The sequence below is a fragment of the Meriones unguiculatus genome, chromosome 7 (assembly GCF_030254825.1).
Source record: "Meriones unguiculatus strain TT.TT164.6M chromosome 7, Bangor_MerUng_6.1, whole genome shotgun sequence".
Classification (NCBI taxonomy): Eukaryota; Metazoa; Chordata; class Mammalia; order Rodentia; family Muridae; genus Meriones; species Meriones unguiculatus.
Window position 1 is genome coordinate 42,042,782 of NC_083355.1, and position 22,556 is coordinate 42,065,337.

Here is a 22,556-nt window from a genome sequence, read left to right on the forward strand (position 1 = left end):
GCCGCCACTGTCACTGCCCCACACTAGAGCTCAAGTACAGAGGTATTTATTACAGGGTTAGCTGTCCTGGGACACGCCTCCATCATCACTTCAGAGGACAAGCTTTACGAGAGGTCCTTCCTTTATCCCTGGAAGAGGCTGTTGTGAAACCAATACCAGAGTCTGGGAGAGCAGAGGTTATTTTAGAGCCGGCAGCATCCGTTTCAGGGTGGTGTGGGTTGGCTGGCTCTTGCACAGTGTCTTGTCCTCACCCGTCTACCATGCCCAACCGGTCGGTTTGCTCCCTCATCCCTTGCCCGAGAGGACTTCAGATGAGTTTTCATTAGTGTTTTCAATAGTGTGGGTGTTGGCTAAAGGTGGAAAGGCTGGCCTCAGAATACGCCCAGGCTTTGTGGCAGAGTTCTAGTTTGTTACAAAGTTGTTGGCTGTGCTTGCTGTCACTGCCACACTGGGTTCTACTTTGTCATTCAGTCAAGAATTTGTCTTTCTGTTGGCGTTTGGGAGCACGTTCAGGGCAGAAATCAGAGCGGAGGAGGCGAGAAAAGTAGATGAGGATCATCAAGTCCAGCATGAGCAGGATGGCCAGCAGAAATGTTCCCAGGTTCCTCTGGCCAGCATACTGCAGGAAGACCTTGGTGAGGTAGGCTTGAGGGGCCAGGCGGAAGAGAAAGTACATGACCAAGTTGATGTACTTGTTGACCTTGTAGAGGAGGAGGTCCTGGGCGTTGTTTATCTTCATCATCATCCTCAAAGTGAGGAAGATGTTGCTGACCTCCACCAGCAGGGTTAAGACGCCGCCACCGACAAAGCTTTTCCAGAAGATTCCAGAGAAGAAGGCGCCCATAGCCTAGGGCACATGACAAAAGAGAACGTTTGAAAAGTGCCATGGCACCCCTGGGCAAATCCGAGTAGCGCACAGCAGGCTCTCCTGCTAAGTCAGTCGCTAGACTTAGACTTTACGCCAGGGTGTTAGCTCTGCGTGACATTCCTAGTCTGTTTAGGTAAGCCCAGGCCCTCCCCTGGCCCCAGAGGGAGCAGAAAGCCTTAGGCAACCTTGGGGAAGCCACACTGCGGGGTTAAGATGGCCTCCCTGTCTCAAATGGTTGTGACCATGTTGCCTGTATGACTTCACTGCTTTCCTCACTCACCATGACATGATGTACAAGATATTCCCAAGAAGCTCGAGTCTGTCCACTAACAACGATGTCCACCGTGTCGTGGATGAAGTATCCTAGTGGAGGAGTAGGGAGAGAGAAGACTGAGCATACTTAGTGGCCTTCCACCCTCACCTCGGCCTCTCCGGGCGTAACCTACCTGCAGAGAAGCAGACAAGCAAATAGCCAGAAAATGACCACGCCGTCTCGATCTCCACCAGCATTTCAGGGGTTTGCCATATGCTGGAACAGAGAAAGGGATATTCTCTCGGCTGCAGCTTCCCAGAGGACCCTCGCTTCCCCCAACACTCGCTAGTCTCAGGGCTCTCTAGGCGCCTACTATTGGCTGATTGGAGAGTTAGGAGGGGCTTGGCCCAAGCCCAGGTACCTCGGGTTTCCCACAGCCGTTCCTGTTTGGGTAGTTTTCCAAACCGGGAATCAGGTGAGATCCCTGCGTGAATGATGGGAATAGTGACAGGGAGGCCAGTCCCGACACCCTGCGAAAGATCCCTCGGCCACCTCATCACCCCAGGTTCACTCACCACAGCAGTGCCCAGATCCCTGATACGATGGAGTGGGTGAAGGAGACGAGTAGGTTGTGCCAACGCCAGGTGCGCAGGGGGTCGGTGTGCACGTGGGCAGGCAGGGGCAGGCGGCAGAGCACACGGCGGAGTGCTCGGAAGATCAGCGTGGCGCCCAGGAGCAGCGGCCAGGCGGGGTGCAGCAGCAGGGGCATGCTGGCCCTTCTCGCCGTCCGTCTGCCCGCCCTTTAAGCCGTCTCCTCCGGCAGCGCTGGAACACCGCTCCGTCTCTGGACAGCGCGCCACGACCGACTCCGCCACGGGCCGCCAGCCCCAGTTTTGCGGAGCCCTCAAGGCCCCTTCGCTCCTCCCCGCGCTCCCGGCGAGGCCTCTGCCCGCCCCTGCCGCCCGCGCCCCCGCCCCGCCCCGCCGCCTGCCCCCGCCCCTCGGGCGCCGCGGCCCCGAGTCCCCCGGGGCCCCGCCCTGGTCCCGCCGATCTGAGCGCGAAGGGGCTGTCCCCGCCATCGCCGCCAAGGCACCCCGGCCTGGCGCCTCCCGACAGCCGAGGGCGTCCTCGGACGCCCCCGTGCCTCCCGCCCCGCCGGCTCACGTCGCCACTCTCCCGGCCGATACCGGCTCCCACACCCTGGGCGGGTCCCGCGAGAACGCTCCTTTCTCAACTCTTTTTCAGGGCAGAGCTGGGCGGGACCGGCGCGCAGACGGGGCTGCTGGAGCCGGGTCCTCGGGCATCCGCAGCGCCGCTTCGGACCGTGGCTCCGCCCAGAGTCCAGTCCTCGGCCGGCCGGACACCGACGTGTCTACCTGCGTCTCCCGCTTCTCGCATCAGTGCTGCTCAGAACTATGGAGTCACCCACCATCGCCCCTCCCGTCCCGCCGCTCCGGGGCTCCTGGAGCACAGCGGCTGTCACAGTCCTCCCTCAGACAGTCCCAACCCTCTCCTGGCTCCTCGGAGGCCGGGGCGGGGAAGGCTGCGGATTTGCCCAGACAGCTGGGGTGACCCTCTCCAGGGCAGTGGCCTGGAGTGATGGCGGCCTCTGGCCACTAGGTGTCAGCCTGCCCCCACGGTGGTGGGGTCCACGGGCGGCCGCTGTGCGCGGAGCGGGATTAGCAGGCCCCCGGGGGGAGACGCGGCACGGAGCCGGTGCGGGAAGTGAGGACCTGTGTGCGTTAGGGAAGAGGAGAGGGGACGGGGACGCGAGCAAAAAGTGGGGACCAGGAGGGCGGTGTTTCCAGAGAAAAACAAGCCCGAGCTCAAGCGCCCAGGGTGTTTGCGGTCTTCCCGGGTGGCTCCGGGGTTACACATTAACCCCGTGGGACTCCAGTCGGTTACTAAGTAACAGCGCGGTGTGAAGAGTTGGCTGAGCAGCTTGCGTCCTGTTCGCTCGCTCCCTGCCCGGGAAGCCGGTCCACCGGCCAGCTCCGGCCCGAGCCGGCGGCCGCAGGTTCCCTCGGTCATTCCACGTCGGCTAGTGCGGGGCGGGGCGGGGACAGGAGACAAACACCCCTCCTCGCCCTCCGCGCCCACTCGGAGGTGGGGACGTCCTCTCTTAGCTAACGACCCCTCCCGGATGCCCGAGCTTCATGGCTCCCCCAGGGCAGACGTCGACAAGTCAGGATTAAGTTCGCCCCGGCCGGACCCCTGGCAGCGACCTGCCCAGCCCGCTCTTTCTGGACAGAAGCGTGGGGCCCTCTCGCGCTTTCCCCCAGCCCGAGGGCTGAGCCCCTACCGCAGCGCTCTGCGCGGTTCCGAAGGCGAGCGCGCGGCGACCAGCAGCCGTGGCACCTGGAGATCGCGTCACGTACTCCCCAGGTGACTCAGTTTGCCCGGCTCTCCCGGGCCCTCCCGGGCCAACGCCACCGCCCCGCACAGCGCGCTCTGGAATGCGTTCCCATGGTCCATCCTTTACTCGCCGGGAGGGAATCCCTTTGTCTTTCTGAAGTAGTGTCACTCCCGGGCAGCGGGGACTCGATTCTCGCATCCCACCTTTGGGGGACAGTCTAGTTTGCGCGGGGCAACTTGAGTGGGCGCCTCGCCGCTCCAGTCCAAGTACCTACGACCAAGTCACGCGTGTGCAACGTGGCTGGTAGGGGACTGGGCTCTGAGGGCTCGTCGGTAAATCGGGACTGGCTTCCCTGGGATCCCTTGTTGGGGGTAGGGCCGCGGCTCGGACCGTCCGAGTTGGCCTTACAGTCAGAGAAACCACGGGGCCGAACAGACCACCCTGTTCCTTCGGCTCCGCCCTGCGAAAGTCTTACAGCCAGGAGGAGGAGCTCCGGGATGGGGAGGTCCGCGCACGCGCTGCACGGGGACTCCAGTAGCGTAACTGAGAAATGAGATGGAGAAGTACGAGCGGATCCGAGTGGTGGGAAGAGGTGCCTTCGGGTGAGCCAGGGCCTTGGGGAGGAAACGCTAAGGGAGAAACAAGCCCCAATTCTGACCAAGAAGTCGTGGTCCCGCCGGCCCCGCCCCGAAGCGAGAGCGCCACTATCGGATGCCCCACTCAGGCATCCGGTCCTCAGGTCTAGGCGGGAGGCCCCGCCCCTGGCGAGGGCACGCCCACCAGGCCAGCCTGCGCCCTTGGGAGATAGTTGTTCCCATAGATCGTTCCTTACAGCAACTGATAATGAGCGTCAGCAGCGTAGGTCAGACTGCCGAGAGTATACAGTTATGACCAAAACAGGCGAGGCACTTCCCCTCTGTGAACTTAGTCCATAGGAAATTGGTACAAACAAACGAGGTATTGTTAAAGCAGTTAATGAAGTTGAAGCAGCTGTGGACTGTTACTAAGAGACCTTGCAGCAGGTGGGGTGGTGTAATTCCAGTACTTCAGAGCAGATGCAGGGTCATTATGGTCAATTCGAGGCCAACCTGGGCTACATGGAGATTGTCTCCAGAGGAAAAGACAGCCAGTTTTTAGGGTACAGCTGGGCAGGCCTGAGTTACATAACCAGTTCATGGCCAGCCTGGGCAGCTGAGTGCTACTTGTCTCAAATTTTAGAAAAGTAAGGAAAAAAGGGGGGAATGAGAGTGTATATCATGGGTAGAGCTCCTGCCTAGCATGCCCCGGTTTAATGTCAGTACCAAAATGCAACTTAAAGAGTCCCCAAGGAGGTGAGAAAGATGTAAAGTCCAGGATAGCCAGGGCTACACAGGGAAACCTTGCCTTGAGAAAACAACAAAACAAAAGGCTTGAAGAAATGAGGATCAGGCATAGTCCTTCCGGCAGATAAAGTAGCGTTTGCAAAGCTCCTCACATGGGCAAAATGTTATAACATTCAAGAAACTGAGAAAAGGAAGAGTGGAGCTAGAAAGTCACGAGCAAAGTGAGGAATGTGGTTGTCCTGGAGGGTGGGGCCAGATTCTGATCTTGTGAAATGAAGTAAGAGGTTAGGTTGACTTAGAGAATAAAGGCAAGGGGGGGGTTCGGTTCTGTTTGTAATAGGGACTGAACTCAGTGTACAGAGCTACACCCCCAAACCAGGGAAGAGTTTTCAAACCGGAATGGGGTGTGGTGGCCTCTACCTGTAGTCTCAGCACTGGTGGTGGAGGTGGATCAAGGCTTGAGAATAGTAAGTTCTGGGTCTTTAGCTAGATATATGGGCTTCCTAGCAAGCTCAAGGTCAGTCTGGGTTCTGTGAGAGTGTGTCTCTGGAAACAAATAAATCACTGCAGTGATCTTATCTGACCCATGTGGACTTTACAAGGACAGTCTAGGTTGGGGCTGTAGCTTAGTGGTGGAGGGCCCTGGATTGGATTCCCAGCACTGAAAAGGAAACAGTTAGGGTCGTTATCGCTGCTGTATAGAGTTTAGATCTCAGGGTGACCGCAGTGGAAGGGACTGTTTTAGAAGGCTGGAGGACATTTTTAAAGTAAGAAGTTACTGTCCTTGCCAGAGGCAACTCAGCTACCAATAGCTCTGAAATTTGAGGTCTTTCCACAGATCTCTACTCAGAAAAGATTTCCAGAAACCTGGACTCTCAACACTCCCAAAGCTGAGGCTAGGGAATTCAAGGCCAATCTGGGGACATAGTGAGTTTTCAAGATCATCCTGTGTTACTTAGTGATACGCTATTTCAAAGTCCTGAAACCAGGAGCTGGAAAGATTGTTGAGTGGTTAGAGCACTTATTCTTGCGGAGGACAGGATTCTATTTCAAGTATCCACACGGTGTGGCTCACGACCACAGGAAGCTCCAGTTCCAGAGGACCCAACATCCTCTTCTGGCCTCTTTGGGCACAAACATACATCAGGCAAAACATTTTCACATAAAAAATAAGTATTTTTAAAAGCCAGAACACAAAACAAAAACAAAGAATTTTCTTTTGTAAATGAGATTACAAACTGCTCATAAATGCATTGTACAGATTTACATATAAGGAAGGCACTTAGAAATTCCTAGCTTTACATAGGTCAGAAGGAAGTTAAAACAGTTTTTTTTTTTGTATTTATTTATTATGTATACAATGTTCTGTCAGCATATACACATGCATGCCAGAATCGAGCACCAGATCTTATTATAGATGGTTGTGAGCCACCATGTGGTTGCTGGGAATTGAACTCAGGACCTTTGGAAGAGCAGCCAGTGCTCTTAACCTCTGAGCCATCTCTCCAGCCCCAAAACAGGTTTTGTTTTTAAAACATTTGTTTTTATGTGTCGGTGGAGGTCAGAAGAGAACCTTGGGTCCTCTGAAACTGGAGCTGCCATGTGGGTGTTAGGAACCAAATCTGGGTCTTTGTAAGGCCGGTGAGTGCTCTTAAACTGAGCCAGGTTCCCAGCCCCTTTGATTCATCTTTCTTTGGTTTTTTGAGGCAGGGTTTCTCTGTGTAGCCCTGACTATCCAGGCTGGCCTTGAACTCATGGAGATCCACCCACCTCTGCCTCCCAAGGGCTGGGATCAAGGGCGTGTGCCACCACCACTTGACTGGTGTGTTCATATACTTGTAGAGATCAGAAGACAACTTGTGGGAGTTGATTCTCTCCTTACCACGTGGGTGGGTTCTGGATTATCAGGCTCATCAGTAAGCACCTTTTCACCCACTGAACAGTCTTGGCCTGTTTTTGTTTGTTTTGTTTTGAGACAGGCTGCCTCAGGCTATGTGGCTAAGAATAGTCTTGAAATCCTGAAATAAATTTCTTCTTGTCTCTGCTTCCCAGAGTGCTAGGATTACATGCATGTATCACCACCACTGTTATTTAATGATTTTTAGAGGAAAAAAAAAAAAAAGATTTGTTTACTTTATATCATATTGTGGGTCTTTTGCATGCATATATTCATAGGCACCATGTTCAAGCCTGTGGAGGCCAGAAGATGGAGCTGGATCCCCTGGAACTGAAATTACAGACAGTTGTGAGCTGCCGTGTGGGTTCTGGGAACCAAACCTGGGCCCTCTGGAAGAGCAACCAGCCAGTGCTCTTGAGCTGTCTCTCCAGCCCAAGATTTATTTTTATTATTTTACTTTTATGTGTGAATGAATGCCACTGTGGAGGCCAGAGAGCTCATCAGATCTTTTGAAGCTGGTGTTACGGGTGATTTTGAGCCCACTAAAGTGGGTACTGAGCCAGCTCTCCAGACTGCTTTCTATTCTCGAGACAGGGTCTTGTCGGACTGGCCTGGAACTCCAGATCCTCTTTGGCCTCCACCGTGCCCGGCTTAACCATCTGATGATCGTGTGGGCTGTGGGCTGCCTAACGCATGGCTGGAAGCTCAGTTGGCGCCCACCCTGTGCTATGTTCCTAGGATCGTGCACCTGTGCCTTCGGAAGGCTGACCAGAAGCTGGTGATCATCAAGCAGATCCCCGTGGAGCAGATGACCAAGGAAGAGCGGCAGGCAGCACAGAACGAGTGCCAGGTGCTCAAGCTGCTCAACCACCCCAATGTCATCGAGTACTATGAGAACTTTCTGGAGGACAAGGCCCTCATGATTGCCATGGAGTATGCACCAGGTAAGGCAGCCCAGGTAAGGCAGCGGTCTCTCCTCAGCCTGGAGGTCCCTTTCCCTCCAGGAGGGCTGGACACCACTAGGTGGCTTCCCTCTGGAACACACGTGGCTCAACGTCAGAGTACAGGGTTCTGGCCCGGCTTGGGTGACCATGACCTTGCCCTCTCTGGGCCACAGGTGGCACGCTGGCTGAGTTCATCCAGAAGCGCTGCAATTCCCTGCTGGAGGAGGAGACCATCCTTCACTTCTTCGTGCAGATCCTGCTGGCGCTGCACCACGTGCACACCCACCTCATCCTGCACCGGGACCTCAAGACCCAGAACATCCTTCTCGACAAGCACCGCATGGTTGTCAAGATCGGAGACTTTGGCATCTCTAAGATCCTCAGCAGCAAGAGCAAGGCCTACACGGTACCTGGATGTGCAGGGGACACAGCCGGTCTTCATAGCAGGGGCCTGCTCTACATTTCTGCCTCTTCCCCTTCCATTAGTCCCTGTCTATGTGGTCCTGAAGAGGAAGCCCTGTGGCCCCTGTTCAGAGGCTGTCCCCACACCAGTCTCCAGCCAGAGGCCTCTTCAGCTCTTCCCAAGGCTGTAACACAGGCTTCCCCCCTGCAGGTGGTGGGTACTCCATGCTACATCTCCCCCGAGCTGTGTGAGGGCAAGCCCTACAACCAGAAGAGTGATATCTGGGCTCTGGGCTGTGTCCTGTATGAGCTAGCCAGCCTCAAGAGGGCCTTTGAGGCTGCGGTGAGTACAGACATCACGGAGGGACTCCACCTCCTTCGCCACAGCTCTGACCACTTCTGTGTTCCTTCTCTTGTGGCTGGCCGAGCCGTGCCAGTCTCTACCTGCTGCTGGGTTAACCCAGGGTAGGGTTGTGCCTCTTCCTCACTCAGCTCGGCCTAGGGTAGGGCTTGAGTCCTGCTTTAGCCTGTGAAGTCCTGAGGTATGGATGTGATCCCTGATTCTCCCATGAGATTAGAGACGTTCCCAAGAGCAGGCCTGGAGTTTCCCAAAGCCCCTGGGATTTCCGAGGACATAGCTGAAGTCTCTGTATCAGGCTAGGAAGTTCTAAAATCGGTGTTAGGCTCTCCTGCCATTCTGCCTTCTCTAATGAGACTAGTGTCCTGGGGGTAGACATGTTTTTTTGTTCCATCAGTAGGGGAGCCGCTCTTCCTAAGAGTGCAGCCTAGCACCCTGGCCACCCCCCCACATGTGCTTTCACAGAACTTGCCAGCTCTGGTGCTGAAGATCATGAGTGGCACCTTTGCACCCATCTCTGACCGGTACAGTCCTGAGCTGCGCCAGCTCGTCCTGAGTCTGCTCAGCCTGGAGCCTGCCCAGCGGCCACCGCTCAGCCACATCATGGCACAACCCCTCTGCATCCGGGCCCTCCTCAACCTCCACACCGATGTGGGCAGCGTCCGCATGAGGAGGCTTGTGCAGGGAGATGGGTCCTGGGCCCCAGGGGCGGGCACCCAGTGGGGACACAGGTCTAGGGCTAATAACCCTTCGTTATGTATAGTCCTGACAGAGGGGTGTCAGGACAGGCCTTGTCCTGAGGCCCCTCTGTATCCCACAGGGCAGAGAAGTCCCTGACCCCGGGACCACCCCTGGCTCCTGGCAGCACAGGGATGAGGGCCACCAGTGCCCGATGCAGGGGTGAGTTGGGGACCCACGGCTGGAGCTCTGTAGACTCCCTACCATTTTCGCTAGTTTGACCGGCCTCAAACTTCGTCCTCGCAGGCGTCCCCCGGGGACCTGTGAGACCAGCTATCCCACCTCCACTGTCTTCGGTGTACACGTGGGGCGGTGGCCTCAATGCTCCTCTGAGGCTGCCAATGCTCAACACCGAGGTGGTCCAGGTGGCTGCAGGACGCACGCAGAAGGCTGGCGTTACACGCTCCGGGCGCCTCATCCTGTGGGAGGTGAGCAAGTCGGTGGTGGGCCTGGCCCGGTGAGGGTGGGAGCCCAGAAATGGAGTTGGGGTCTGCAGGCGTCACCCACTCCTTTGCAGGCCCCACCCCTGGGCACTGGAGGAGGCACACTGCTCCCTGGGGCAGCAGAGCTGCCTCAGCCCCAGTTTGTCTCACGTTTCCTGGAGGGCCAGTCGGGTGTGACCATCAAGCATGTGGCCTGCGGGGACCTGTTCACGGCTTGCCTGACTGGTGAGCTTGTCAGGGGAGTGCTCTGTGGGGACAGGAGGAGGGCAGGCAGCGAAACTTATCTCATCCCCAAATCAGTCAATTGATGAATGCTTCTCTTGCCTAAAGGGTTACTGATTTCTCTGTAGCTGCAGCTGAGTGCCTTTTCCTAGCACAGTAGGCCCAGCAGTGGCTGTGTTAATACTGACTCCATTGGCAGATGGGGAGGACAGTAAGGCTGTCACTACGTCAGAATTATATACTTTCCCCTTCCAGCCTCTTTTCAATACTTCTTCTCCCCCACCCTCCAGACTAGAGACTGAGCCTAGCACCTTGGACATGGTGGGCAAGCATTCTGCTACTGAGTTATAACCGCAGGTTGCTTTTGTTTTTGTTTTCATGAGACAAGGTCTTGCCATGTAGTCCTGGCTGGCCTGGAACTCTTACAGATCCACCTGCTTCTGCCTCCTGAGTGCTGGAATTAAAGGCGAGCACCACCATGCCAGGCTTTGGCTTTTTTTGGTGTCTGTTTGTTCTGGGGCAATGTTTTATAAGCTCAGCCAGTCAGACCTGCATTCCTCCCTCTGTCTGTGTAGCTTCAGTACCTACTGGTGCCACCAGACCCGGCCTCAGCTCCCAATTTTACCTCCCTCCTCCCAGCTGTAAGCTAAACACACTACTTGAAATGCAGTCTCTCTCCTCTCCCATCTCTCACTGCGCTCCTTCCCAGACCGAGGCATCATCATGACCTTTGGCAGCGGCAGCAATGGCTGTTTAGGCCATGGCAACTTCACTGACATCAGCCAGGTGGGTGTGCCATGTGCCCCGGAGAGGGGAAGTGAGGACGTCAGGTAGCTGAGCTGATAGCAGACTAGGGGTAGGGGAGTTCCCAGGAGCCTCACGTCCCATTAGCCCCCAGGCTGCACCTGCTCTGGGTCAGCTCAGAAGTCCAGGAAGCCTCTGCAAGGCTTCCCACCTGCTGCTATGATTGCACGCTGTGCATGTGTGTGGTTGGAGTTAAAGAGATGGTTCCCTTCTGAGAATTTGCAGCTTCTAATTTCCTGCTTGCAGGAGATGGGGCTGAGACCATGGTAGGGGGCAAGTCCCAGATGCTTTCGTGGCCCTTTACTTTTCTCCCTCTCTCTAGCCCACCATTGTAGAAGCCCTGCTGGGCTACGAGATGGTGCAGGTGTCCTGTGGGGCCTCTCACGTGCTGGCCCTGTCTACAGATGGAGAACTGTTTGCCTGGGGCCGAGGAGATGGTGGTAAGCCTGCTCCCCGCCTCCGGTCCCTTTCCCAGCTTTGTTCAGTGTGGTTCGTTGTCATGCCTGTCTTCCTCTCCAGGCCCATTCTTTCCCTCCTCTATTTCCTCGAAGTCCACTCATTCATTGCACAAACCAGTATTTCATTCTTATCATGTGTTCCTCCATTGTTAATTGCTCAGATAAGATGAATGTGATGTTGCCACATGTGATGGTGTTGGCTTTTAATCCCAGCACTTAAGGCCAGATTGGAATACAGGGCAAGTTCCAGGTTAGCCAGGACTACATGGTGAAACGCTGTCTCCAAACAAAACAACAACAAAGGTGGATTCATTCAGGCTTCTGGCATAAGGGAGAGTTTGTTCTAACAGTCCTTACTGTTTTTCACAGTAAGCTAGGAATCAAGACTTAGCACACAGTAGTAAGTACTTGCTCTACCAACGACCTATACCCCTAGCCCACCTGACTAGGAACTGAGACTGGTGATGTCATAGATGGGTTCCAGTCCTGGGGGACTCAGGTGTAAAGAGTGTGTGTTACGGGGTGTGTGTGTGTGTGTGTGCGCGCGCGCGCGCTAGAGGACACCAGGGCTATAATAACAAGTAACACTGTGGAATTAATTAAAGGGGACAGCGTCAGCCTGGGGACGCTGACGGCTTTGGATAGGCTCTTATGAGATGGGGTCTCACCTGCAACTTGATGTCTTGCTTTTGAGTGTTGGGACAGAACCTTGCTTTATAGCTTCAGCTAGCCTGGAATTCAGCCTGTAGCCCAGGCTTGCCTCATATTCATGGCATCCTCCTATGTCAGCATCCTGAGTGCTGTGCTCGATTAGAGGTGTGCTTCATTACAGCCAGCTGCCGTTGGAATGACGGGCAGGCCTTAAGTGATTCTGAGCAGCAGTGAGGCCCAGGAAAGGCATTTCAGGCTGAGAACAGCCTTCATTCATCCTCTTTTCGTTTTTGGCATTATCATTCCTGAAGCTCAAACTAACTCCATTTTCTTTTTTTTCTTCTTGTAGGTAGGCTGGGATTAGGTACTAGGGAGTCTCATAACTGCCCCCAGCAGGTGCCTGTGCCCCCAGGACAGGAAGCTCAAAGAGTGATTTGTGGTATTGACTCTTCCATGATCCTCACCTTGCCTGGCCGGGTCCTGGCCTGTGGAAGTAACAGGTGAATAGATGCATCAAAGTGATAGGCCTGATTCGCTGCCTTCCTTGGATACAAAGTATTTCAATCCTCATTGCTTCCCTCCAGGGTTCAGAACTAAAGAGGGATTTGGTTCAACTCAGGGTGGGATCTATCTCCTGGGGGGATAGAGCCTAACAATCCCTGCAGAGCCTAGTGGGGGAAAGCGGCCTATGTAAACTCTGGCTCCGTCCCTAGGTTCAACAAGCTAGGCTTGGACCGCCTATCCCTGGAGGAGGAGCCTGTTCCCCACGGGCAAGTGGAGGAGGCCCTGAGCTTCACAGCGCTGGGCTCTGTGCCTCTGGACCAGGAGGCGCTGCTGTGTGTGGACCTCGGCACTGCTCATTCAGCCGCTGTGACTGGTGAGCAGGACCCAGGCGTGGGAGGCCTGCAGGCCATTCTCCAGGCTTTCTCCAGGCGTGTGTTCAAGTGTCGTTTCCTTTCTCCCCATCCCCACAGCCTCTGGCGACTGCTATACCTTTGGCAGCAATCAACATGGGCAGCTGGGCACTAGTTCCCGCCGGGTCAGCAGGGCACCCTGTCGGGTCCAAGGCCTAGAGGGCATCAAGATGGTGATGGTGGCCTGTGGGGATGCCTTCACCGTTGCCATCGGGGCAGGTGAGGGAGGCCTGGATGAAGGTGGGCCAGGGCGAGCCCGTGGGGGCCTGCTCAGTACCTTCCTTTTGCCGCCATGCTTGCTGTCCAGCATCTGACTGCTTGCTCAGGTTGTGCCTACTCTTTGGAATTCTTGGCAGAGGGGGAAGTGTATTCTTGGGGCAAAGGCGCCCGAGGTCGCCTGGGAAGGAGGGATGAGGACGCTGGACTCCCCCGGCCAGTGCAGCTGGATGAGACTCATCCTTACGTGGTGACCTCCGTGTCCTGCTGCCATGGGAACACTCTCTTGGCTGTTCGATGTGAGTTTTCTTTTCCTACCTCACCGCACCACTGGGGCTAACCCAACTCTCCTTACTCCCATTTACTCTTCTATTCCATCCTCACTAGATACAACTCAAATTCCCCAAAACAAGTTTCCACCCCCCAAAAAAGTGAAAGCAGAACCTGTGGGAAATCGGGAGGCGATGGGTAACGCACCCAGCCTTTGTGAGCAGGGGCTGCCTTCACTGCTCTCCAGGCCTCGCTTGGATTTTGTCTTCTAATAATTCCTGCATCCAGTTGATAGTAAAACCCCACTTGTGCTGACAGGAGGGTTCTGCCTCCAGGGCCCAGTGAGATCAAGGGTGGGTGCTGGCCGTAGGCACTGCCTCCAGAAAAGCTGCAGAAGCTTCTCTCTGATACTCTCCAGCTGTCACTGATGAACCAGCCCCTCCCTGAGGCAACAGGAGTATCCAAGAGACCACTCTGAGTACTCTGGCAAGATGCGGGTGCCAGAGGAACGGCTGTTTCCGGTGTCCCGAATTGTGTCATCACGGGCGGCAAAGCCGATGAAGTCTACGCTGTTCCCCACACCAATGTCCCCAAACCCCTGATCGCACTCGGTGTCTCCAGGCTCCAGAATGGCAGGCATCAACAGAAGGATGGCCTTCAAAGCCTTTGCTAAAAAAGTACCTTTTCCCCCCAGGCCAGTTAGAAAGCAAATTCCCGCAGGTGTTCTGGTGGAGACAGACGCCACGCTTTGGAATAGGGCAAGCCAGGGCTTGTTTGGACTGGCCATCAGGCCGACCTAATCTCTGGCTAGCTTGTGACAGATAGGTCGGTGGGCGTCTCTTTTTCTGTCTGGTCCTAGTCCTAGTCCTAAGGCAGGGGTTTGCAGAAGTTCCCCACCTCCCAGGGAAGGAATGCTGGAACTACTGAGTGCTTGCCCTCACCCTAGGCCACTCCCCAGAAGTAGACTGGGGGGAAAAGGCCAGACCCGACCAGTTTCTCAAAGGTTTGAAAGTAGCACCAATAAAAATATCAAATGCCTGCTTGGCATATGGTCTCTTCAGGGGCAGAGGTGGCCGCTAGACACCCCAAGACTGGGCTGGGCCCGACTGTGGTTGCAGGGCAGCGGCCTGGAAGGAATGTGGGCGCAGCCAGAGGCCTGAGGCTGGGGCCCGAGGTTCCGCTGGTCCCGGGCCCAGTCCAGTTTCCTTGCTCCAGCCGGGTTTTCTCGCGGATCCTGTTGCCTGGCTTCGCTGCCTAGCACCTGGAAGCTAGGGCCCCGGGTCCCTGGGCGGCGCGTGGCGCATTAGACCTTAAGGTGGCCCCTACAGAGCCAAGGCTTGTGGTCAGGCACCATCGTAGCGCAAGGGCCCCCCACTTCTGGAAGTATCGGAGCCACGTTCTCAGTTCCAGCGGGAAAGAGGAGCCCCAGCTTCCGGGGGTGGACGAGCCTGACTTAACTTTCGAAGCCTGAGCACAGCGTAAGCGCGACCGCATTCTCCGGGGTTGTGGAGTGGGCGGGGCGCGCGGGCGGGCTCTAGGACCTCGGGGACGCGGCTCCGCCCCCTCTTCCGGCGGGCGGGGTTGCGGACCCCGGCCGGTCGCGGCCGCCAGTCGGCGCCGCCCGCAGCCGGGGAACGCGGCCGGAGTGAGGCGCGGGCTGTGGGGCCGCAGCGTGCCCGGCCCTGCTCGCCCGTGCCGGCCGCCAGCCCGCCATGCCCGGCTTCGACTACAAGTTCCTGGAGAAGCCCAAGCGGCGGCTGCTGTGCCCACTGTGCGGGAAGCCCATGCGCGAGCCGGTGCAGGTGTCCACTTGCGGCCACCGCTTCTGCGACACCTGCCTGCAGGAGTTCCTCAGGTGCGACCCGGGGGCGGGGGGCCTCGGCCCGCGGGGCAGGGCTCGAGCCGGCCACACGTCGGGCCTTTGTCTGCGCGGCCGCCCGGTGACCTCAGGGGCGCCCACCGTGATGTCAAGGGGCGGCAGTGACGTCAGGGCTCCGGGGAGGACCCCACGCACCCAGGCGTAGGTGCTACCTGCCCAGCCCCGGGATGGGGGACCGCCTGCCCGCGCGGCGGCCGAGGTTAGCGCCCCTCCCGACCCGTGATCGGCCCTTCCCCCCCACCTGAGCCCGAGCGGCCGCAGCCTTGAACTTTGAATCCTTGAGGGGAGGGAAGGACAAAGCCTCCCTCTCCCGCGCGGCGCCCCAAGCCTTCGGAGTTTCCCCCCGTGCGACCTCCTCTTACTCTCCGTCTGCTGCCGAGGAACTGGCGGCTATTGTTCTCCCATTTCACAGAGAGTCGAGGAAAGGCTGCGATTTGCCCAGGGTCACACGATTCAAGTCTTAGCTGGCAGCCAGGGCTGCGTGCAGTCAGGCAGTGGAGGTTGGACTGTGACCCTCCGCGCCTCTGAAGTGGGAACTCTCCCCGCGGGCTTGAACACGGCACTGCTGGCTGCTACACCAGTGACCCGGGCTGGTCCGGAGTGCCCGTGCCCACTCAGAACCCCGTCGTGCCTTGCCGCCCCAGGCATCCGTCCCATTTTTGGGCACCCTGTGCGGTCTTGAATCTACCTGGCACCGAGGGCTGCCATGCAGGAGGGGAGATGGGGGAGCCCCTACGCCTGTGGAGGTCCTGCCCTAGAACAAGAGAAAGGCCAGATCGGCCGCGGTCCCTCGAGGGGGACTGGCAGGGACAGCAGTGTGGGTCCCGCGCCTCAGTGCTCCGTCCCGCTGCCTTCCGAAGCTCCTGGCTGGCGGAAATCTCAGCAGGCCCTTTGTTTTTTGTTCCTAGCGGCCGCGGGCTCCTGCTCTCACATATGCTCCTGCTCAAGCTGCTGTGCTGCCCCCTCCTCCCTACTCTTCTCCCTCCTCCCTCTGGCCCTCCTCCCTGCAATGTACACACTTAACTCCTCTACAGACACACGAGCCCATTGTCTTCCTCTGCTCCCTTCCCGGCCCTCTGGTTTCCAGATGAGGCCAGCTGAGCCAGCCCCCCTCCTCCAGCCGACCCACCCTTACTGCCTCGGGGAAGGAGCCGGGAGGGGTCTGTCAGGCCCCACTCCCTCCTCCTTCTCACCTCCTTCTCAGTCCCCTCGAGGCTGCTCCTGCCCCTCCTCCTCCCGGAAATCCCCTCTTCCTCTCCTACTGCCCCCTCCCCCCATCCTGTCTTCTCCCCTGGGCTTGGGCCTCCACTGCTCAGGCAGGAGCTGCCTCTGCCTTCTCCCCTCCCCCATCGATAGAACTGTGTTTAGTGGCCTCTGGAGGGAAGAGGTGGTCGAGCAGGCTCTGCCCCCCCCCCACTGTCACCCTCCCCTACAAGTTAGGTTGTCCCTAGCCTTGGTCAAACCTTTGTCCTGGCTGGGCCACAAGCTGCAGGGTTGGCCCTTGCCTGAAGCCTAGGGACTTACTTGTGCTAGTCCCCTTGCTGTCTTCAAAACCACTGGGTCAGCACATTCCTGAAGCAGCCAAGTGGACCCCCCTCCCTCTTGGCCCACCCCTCTCTCCCGGCTCCTGCTGTGGCTGGCTATTACTCAGGTTGAGCCGGGACCGGTGTAGGCATACCTCTTCATTGCCTGCACAGGTGTTCTTTTCATCGGGACATGGCCAGTAGTGGTGGGGCCAAGAGGAGGTGATAGGAAGTGGACCGGGCACCTGGGATGTGGACTGCCCAGGTTCTGGAAAGTGCTTTCACAACAGGGCTGCCGTGTAGCCACTGCTTCCGCCTTGAGGCCTGCCTGCCTCCCGCCTACCTGACTCAGATCTGCCAGGAATGCCATGCCTAGGGCCTTCAGTCCTCCTGGGTGAGCCCTTGCCTTGCCTGGGCAGTGGCAGTCAAGTGTGACAGGTCTTGCTGGGGTCACCTAGGGCACACTGGCAGGCGAAGCATGCCACCAGGCTCTCTGGGTGTTAGTATCTGGGTGGAGACTGGGGAGGAGGGGAAAGGCCAGCTGGCAGGGGGGAGAGTCACCAAGTTTCAGAAGCTTTGCCTGTGGTTAAAGCGTGATCTGTGCAGTTACCACAGACACATACCCAGGTGCTGCTTCACTGGGGAGCCTGTTTGGTTTTTCCCATCTCTGGGTAGGGACAGTCTAACCACTTCTCAGAGGCAAGTGGTGAGGGTCAGGTGGGAATGTGAAGACTGGGGAGGAGTGAACACAGAAGGGCCAGGCAGGGGCCTTGCTCTTCCTTTCCACTCCTTAGGAGGCGCATCCTCAGAGAGGAGAAGGAATGGCCTCAAGATGACCCTGGCCTCGGTTCTTAGTCTGCCACCATCATGGAGGCTGGTAGCCCTGGCACTTAATCTAAGCACATCGCTGTATACCCTTCCATCAGCTGTCAGAATAGCCAATGAAAACCATTCTGGGGGAAGGGGTGGCAGGCTGCCTGTTTGTTTCAAGTCCAGCTGCTGGGGGGTAGGGGGGTGCCAGCTGCCACCTGTTGGGCTAGTGTTGCCCAAGGCAGCTGTGTCTCTCTGCACTGGACCTAGAATACCTTTTGGGGGTAGTCTAGCACCCTTGAAAAGTGGGTCCCCTCCGACCTCTGCTTGCCCCTTTGTCTCAACGATGGCAGGCTAGGCAGGGGGCTGGCAAGGGAGGGAGGCTATCCTGGTTGAAGGGGTGAGGCCCAGGGTTTGAGAAGCCTTGACCCTTGCCTTTTTTCCTTTCAGTGAAGGAGTCTTCAAATGCCCTGAGGACCAGCTTCCTCTGGACTATGCCAAGGTGAGTTCACATTGCTAGGTTGGAAACCCAGGTATATAATATATGGACTGTTGCCCTTGGTGGAAGCTGAAGCCGTTGGCAGCCAGCAGGCACGGGGCCAGTGTCAACCCCAAGCCTTAGGATATCGTGCCCCCACAAAGGTAGACTGTTCTCTCCCACCAGGCCAGTTTGCAAACAAAGGCTGTGTTTGCCCTGGGGGGGCAGGCACAATGCCCGGACTGTAGGGGTACACAGAGCTGCTCTGTGCCCAGAAAAAGTGCTCCCTCCTCTTCCTGTAGCAAGTTAGATCTGTGGCTGGGGGCCAGGACCCCTCCACTCAGGAAGGAAGCAAAGCGTGGGGGATAGCCTGCGACTGGGCAGGCTGCTGGACGGCCTCCCTTAAGGACGCGTGCTCCTGTGCAGGCATGTGGGTTCCCAGATGGCAAGCCAGAGGAGACACAGCCTGCTGTGTCCTTCAGCCCAGGGCGCAGAGACGCAGTCTGAGAGGTCTTTGCTCAGGAAGCTACTACTGGCTTTTCGGCCTGGCCAGCACAGTCGAAAGGGGAGGTGAATGGCAACTACAGCGGACCCTGGTCCTTGCTGAGTCCCCATTCTCTGCCCACAGATCTACCCAGACCCAGAGCTGGAGGTCCAGGTGTTAGGCCTGCCTATACGCTGCATCCACAGCGAGGAGGGCTGCCGCTGGAGTGGGCCACTTCGCCATCTACAGGTGAGACTTGGTGGGGAGCCGGGACTAGCCCTCGCCTGGCAGATACTGACTGCAGTCTTCCGCAGGGCCACTTGAACACTTGCAGCTTCAATGTAGTCCCCTGCCCGAATCGCTGCCCCGCCAAGCTGAGCCGGCGTGATCTGCCTGCCCACCTGCAGCACGACTGCCCTAAGCGCCGCCTCAAGTGTGAATTCTGTGGCTGTGACTTCAGTGGGGAGGCCTACGAGGTAGGTGCGGCCAGGCCGACTGCGGAGGGAGGGCGAGCACCTGGAAGCCGGAGTCGCTTCACTTTGCCCATACGGTTATTTTCAGAGTCACGAGGGCATGTGCCCCCAAGAGAGTGTGTACTGTGAGAACAAGTGCGGTGCCCGAATGATGAGGCGACTGTTGGCCCAGCATGCCAGCTCAGAGTGCCCCAAGCGCACCCAGCCTTGTGCCTACTGCACCAAGGAGTTTGTTTTTGACACCATCCAGGTGAGGCCCTTACCGACCTGCAGGCTGTGAGACTGGGTAGCAGAGACTCAGGTTACTGACCACTCCTCTTCTGTCTCTGGTCCTAGAGCCACCAGTACCAGTGCCCACGGCTGCCTGTTCCCTGCCCCAACCAATGTGGTGTGGGCACCGTGGCTCGGGAGGACCTGCCTGGCCACCTGAGGGACAGCTGCAGCACCGCCTTAGTGCTCTGCCCTTTTAAAGAGTCCGGCTGCAAGCACAGGGTGAGACGCCCCTTCTTTCTCGCTCCCTTTAGCCCTGACAGAGGACCAGTTTGCTGGCACAGCTGAGGCCTTGATGGGTCCTGCTTCTTCCCAGCACCCTCTGCCATCAGCCTGTGGATTGGGTGCCTGCTACCCCTGCCTGCTTCTCCTCTTCCCTGGACCTTCCTCTTTTGGTAACTTTTTCCTTCCCCTGTGGCCTTGGGTTTTGCCAACAGTGCCCTAAACTGGCAATGGCACGTCACGTGGAGGAGAGTGTAAAGCCGCATCTGGCTATGATGTGTGCCCTGGTGAGCCGTCAACGGCAAGAGCTGCAGGAGCTGCGGCGAGAGCTCGAGGAGCTCTCCGTAGGCAGCGACGGAGTGCTCATCTGGAAGATCGGCAGCTATGGGCGGCGTCTGCAGGAGGCCAAGGCCAAGCCTAACCTGGAGTGCTTCAGCCCAGCCTTCTACACACACAAGTACGGTTACAAGCTGCAGGTGTCTGCCTTCCTCAACGGCAACGGCAGTGGGGAGGGGACACACCTCTCCATCTACATCCGCGTGCTGCCAGGCGCCTTTGACAATCTCCTGGAGTGGCCCTTTGCCCGCCGGGTCACCTTCTCCTTGCTGGACCAGAGCGACCCAGGTCTAGCCAAGCCACAGCATGTCACTGAGACCTTCCACCCTGATCCAAACTGGAAAAACTTCCAGAAGCCTGGCACTTGGCGAGGCTCCCTGGATGAGAGCTCTCTGGGATTTGGCTACCCCAAATTCATCTCCCACCAGGACATCCGAAAGCGAAATTATGTGCGGGATGACGCCGTCTTCATCCGTGCCTCTGTGGAACTGCCCCGGAAGATCCTTAGCTGAGAGTGGAGCCTTTTGGGCTCAAGTAGGGAGGGAGGTGGGACAGGATCTTGGACACTGGCTGAAACTGGATTGGGGCCGGACCCCCTTTCAGCTTCTTTTGCCTAGGTTGTTAATCCACTCTCTCCCTATCACCACCACCACCTCTAACCCTCAGGTGCCTCCAATTGGTGCTTCAGCCCTGGCCCCTGTCGGGGGGCGGGAGCAGTCTCGGGGTTAAAGGGCTGCAAACAAGCAATCCCAGGGCCTGTCTCCTGGGCAGGGCAGACATGCCTTGGTACCACCCGAGTTCTACCTGGACTGAGGTGCCTGCTCAGGTGCTATGTCCCAAGAGCCATAGTAGGGGTGGGAGGTGCTGGGAAAGGGAGGAGTAGTTATGAGAGTCTGCCTTGAGATAACTTCTCTTTCCATTTACCCGGTGGTGCCCTCTCTGGTTATTTATTTCTTTAGTGCTAGGGGGGCACAGCAGGGGAACTCTGATTTTTAATAAATCCTGAATTGTATTTATTAACTTTATTCCAGCCTGTCTCCTCCCCGGTTGGTTAGGGCTCTGGGAGGCTGGGCCCAACAGAAAAGGGGTGAACTACTTGGCTAGCAGCGGTACCTCTGGTGGACAGTCCGGGAACTGCAACAAGCCTTGAGTGGGCGTGTCAGTTGGCAGCTGCCCTCTGGTGGCTCGATGGATAGGTGCAGGCTGGCGTTTCCAGTCCATACCTCGCCAAAGACAGACGGTGCTCTGCGTAGGCAAGTCTGTGAATGTGCATACATGTGCGCAGGCCACAGGCCAGTGTCCTCTGTCTTCCCCAGTTACTCTCCCTTTTTGAGACAGGATCAGAAATCCTGGAGCTTACTGATTCCACAAGACTACGTGGCCACTGAGCTCCAAAGATCTTCCCTTGACTGATCGAGCAGCCTGTGCATTGCCAAATCGTTTTCTATGTGGAGGTCATCTTTCCAGCCTGAGGCCTGTGGCTTTCAGTCAAGTGAAGTGTTTTTTACCATTAAAACGAATGGGCATTCGTGAAGAGTTTATGAGGCTGTGTGTGCTGACAGATGGAGAACTGGTGTTAGTCTACTCCAGGAGTAAAAGGCCTTCTGGATGCACAAAGCGCTTGGACTCCTTGCCTATCATTTTTTCAGACAGTTTTGAATGGCTGCCTCATGTCCATTGTAGCAGCTAAGAACAAGCAAACTGACTCCTTCAGCTGGTTTGGGGCAAGGCCTGGAATTCTGTAGGATTTCCCCTCCTGGTGCATGCCACAAACAACTCAGCTACATACCCCTGAATTCTCAGAAAGCATTCTGTAGGCATATGGCTCCCTCTAATTTTGGCAATAAATTTAGGCTTGCTTTTGGCAAGTTACTTAGCTATGTGGGGTTAACTACACTTAATGGTAAAATGAATTCTGCTCAACTACTGGTCTTGGAATGTGATGACAGGCGGCAGTTAACATGCAGTGCCTTTCTCTTAAGGCCTAGCACTGAGACCTGTCTGGGGACTGGTAGGGAAGGTCTATGGGTCACTTCTGAAGAGGGCAGTGTAAAGGGCCTTTGTCATGTGAGAAGAGACTGGATCGGGGCTGGTTAGCTCTTCATTAGCCAAGTACTTTCCCTCTATTTGTTTGGGGGGCCATGGGACCTTAGATAAGAAAGCCAAAAATGGTCCCAAATCAAAACAGCATGGCAGACACAACCTGAAAAGGAAGTAGCAGAGAAAACTTAGAGCTTTAGCAGACATGCTGTGGGCAGGGAATAAGTCTACTGTTCCAGTGCTTCAGAAACTATACAACTTGGATTAAAGCTGGCTTCTCTCTGCTGATAGACTGAATGGCCCTAACATCTTGCAGCTGACACAATCCGTGGCCTTGTAGCATGGGCCCATCCCTCATTCCAGCAGCAGTCCTAGCATAGTGAATTCAGACAAGGCTACACCAGCATGACATGGACTCCTGAGTGCCGGCCTCTGGTTAGGAATATTGCAGGCAGCTGGGCTCACCTGCCTACCGTGTTACCTCTGGCAGTGGGTGGGCACGATGCAAGCCTCCTTATGCAGAATGCTTGCCCAGACAAGGGAGGGGAAGCAGAACACTTCAGAGGGGGCTAAGAAGGGTGCTTTGAATTCCATGCGTCTTCCCACCTACTATCAACATTTGGGCTTTCCCTGGCCAGCTCCCCTGACCCTCACCCCTGTCAAAATTGCAAGTAAAAACCAAGCAGTTAACTGAAACCTCCCCACCCCAGAGAATTCTAACATTCCACCGTGGAGCAGTGCATGTCTTGAGGGAGGGTGAGGCAGCACCTATCACGAATAACTCCACTGCAGCAAATGGAGGTTCATATTTGTTGGAGGGCCTACGGCAAAGCAGAGAGAGGCTCACTTAGGACTGAAGTGACCCCGGAGGCATCCATCTTCACCTAGGCTTGACTGAACTGTCTGTATGTACAGCCTAGAGCCA

The 22,556-nt window shown here is 56.7% G+C and overlaps 3 protein-coding genes across 9 annotated transcripts; 2 read left to right on the forward strand and 1 right to left on the reverse strand.

Annotated features, from left to right (window-relative positions):
* Positions 1 to 30: 30 nt before the first annotated feature.
* Positions 31 to 2,101, reverse strand: Tlcd1 (TLC domain containing 1). Of its 2 annotated transcripts, XM_021630602.2 has the most exons (5): positions 1,697 to 1,833; positions 1,543 to 1,605; positions 1,315 to 1,397; positions 1,149 to 1,231; positions 31 to 847 (listed from the first exon to the last, which is right to left on the reverse strand). In XM_021630602.2, the coding sequence occupies exons 3-5, from the start codon at positions 1,376 to 1,378 to the stop codon at positions 464 to 466; spliced, it is 531 nt and encodes a 176-aa protein (XP_021486277.1). In that variant the 5' UTR covers positions 1,379 to 1,397; positions 1,543 to 1,605; positions 1,697 to 1,833; the 3' UTR covers positions 31 to 463. The 2 variants fall into 2 exon arrangements, with proteins under 2 accessions (XP_021486277.1, XP_021486276.1); XM_021630601.2 differs by lacking the exon at positions 1,543 to 1,605 and having other exon boundaries at positions 1,697 to 2,101.
* A 931-nt stretch (positions 2,102 to 3,032) lies between these two features.
* Positions 3,033 to 14,154, forward strand: Nek8 (NIMA related kinase 8). Of its 5 annotated transcripts, none has more exons than XM_060387212.1 (15): positions 3,033 to 3,506; positions 7,435 to 7,640; positions 7,814 to 8,046; positions 8,254 to 8,385; positions 8,866 to 9,074; positions 9,221 to 9,300; positions 9,385 to 9,566; positions 9,656 to 9,806; positions 10,513 to 10,589; positions 10,930 to 11,047; positions 12,066 to 12,216; positions 12,430 to 12,593; positions 12,691 to 12,849; positions 12,987 to 13,145; positions 13,452 to 13,589. In XM_060387212.1, exons 1-15 carry the CDS (start codon positions 3,265 to 3,267, stop codon positions 13,484 to 13,486), a joined length of 2,298 nt encoding a protein of 765 aa, XP_060243195.1. In that variant the 5' UTR covers positions 3,033 to 3,264; the 3' UTR covers positions 13,487 to 13,589. The 5 variants fall into 5 exon arrangements, with proteins under 5 accessions (XP_060243195.1, XP_021486215.2, XP_021486221.2 ...); XM_021630540.2 differs by having other exon boundaries at positions 3,092 to 3,506; positions 13,535 to 14,154; XM_021630546.2 differs by having other exon boundaries at positions 3,367 to 4,079; positions 13,535 to 14,154.
* A 561-nt stretch (positions 14,155 to 14,715) lies between these two features.
* On the forward strand, positions 14,716 to 20,616 carry Traf4 (TNF receptor associated factor 4). Of its 2 annotated transcripts, none has more exons than XM_021630530.2 (7): positions 14,716 to 14,971; positions 17,779 to 17,830; positions 18,435 to 18,539; positions 18,605 to 18,766; positions 18,852 to 19,013; positions 19,100 to 19,255; positions 19,471 to 20,616. In XM_021630530.2, the coding sequence occupies exons 1-7, from the start codon at positions 14,829 to 14,831 to the stop codon at positions 20,101 to 20,103; spliced, it is 1,413 nt and encodes a 470-aa protein (XP_021486205.1). In that variant the 5' UTR covers positions 14,716 to 14,828; the 3' UTR covers positions 20,104 to 20,616. The 2 variants fall into 2 exon arrangements, with proteins under 2 accessions (XP_021486205.1, XP_060243201.1); XM_060387218.1 differs by lacking the exon at positions 14,716 to 14,971 and adding an exon at positions 16,423 to 16,912.
* The last annotated feature ends 1,940 nt before the right edge of the window (positions 20,617 to 22,556 follow it).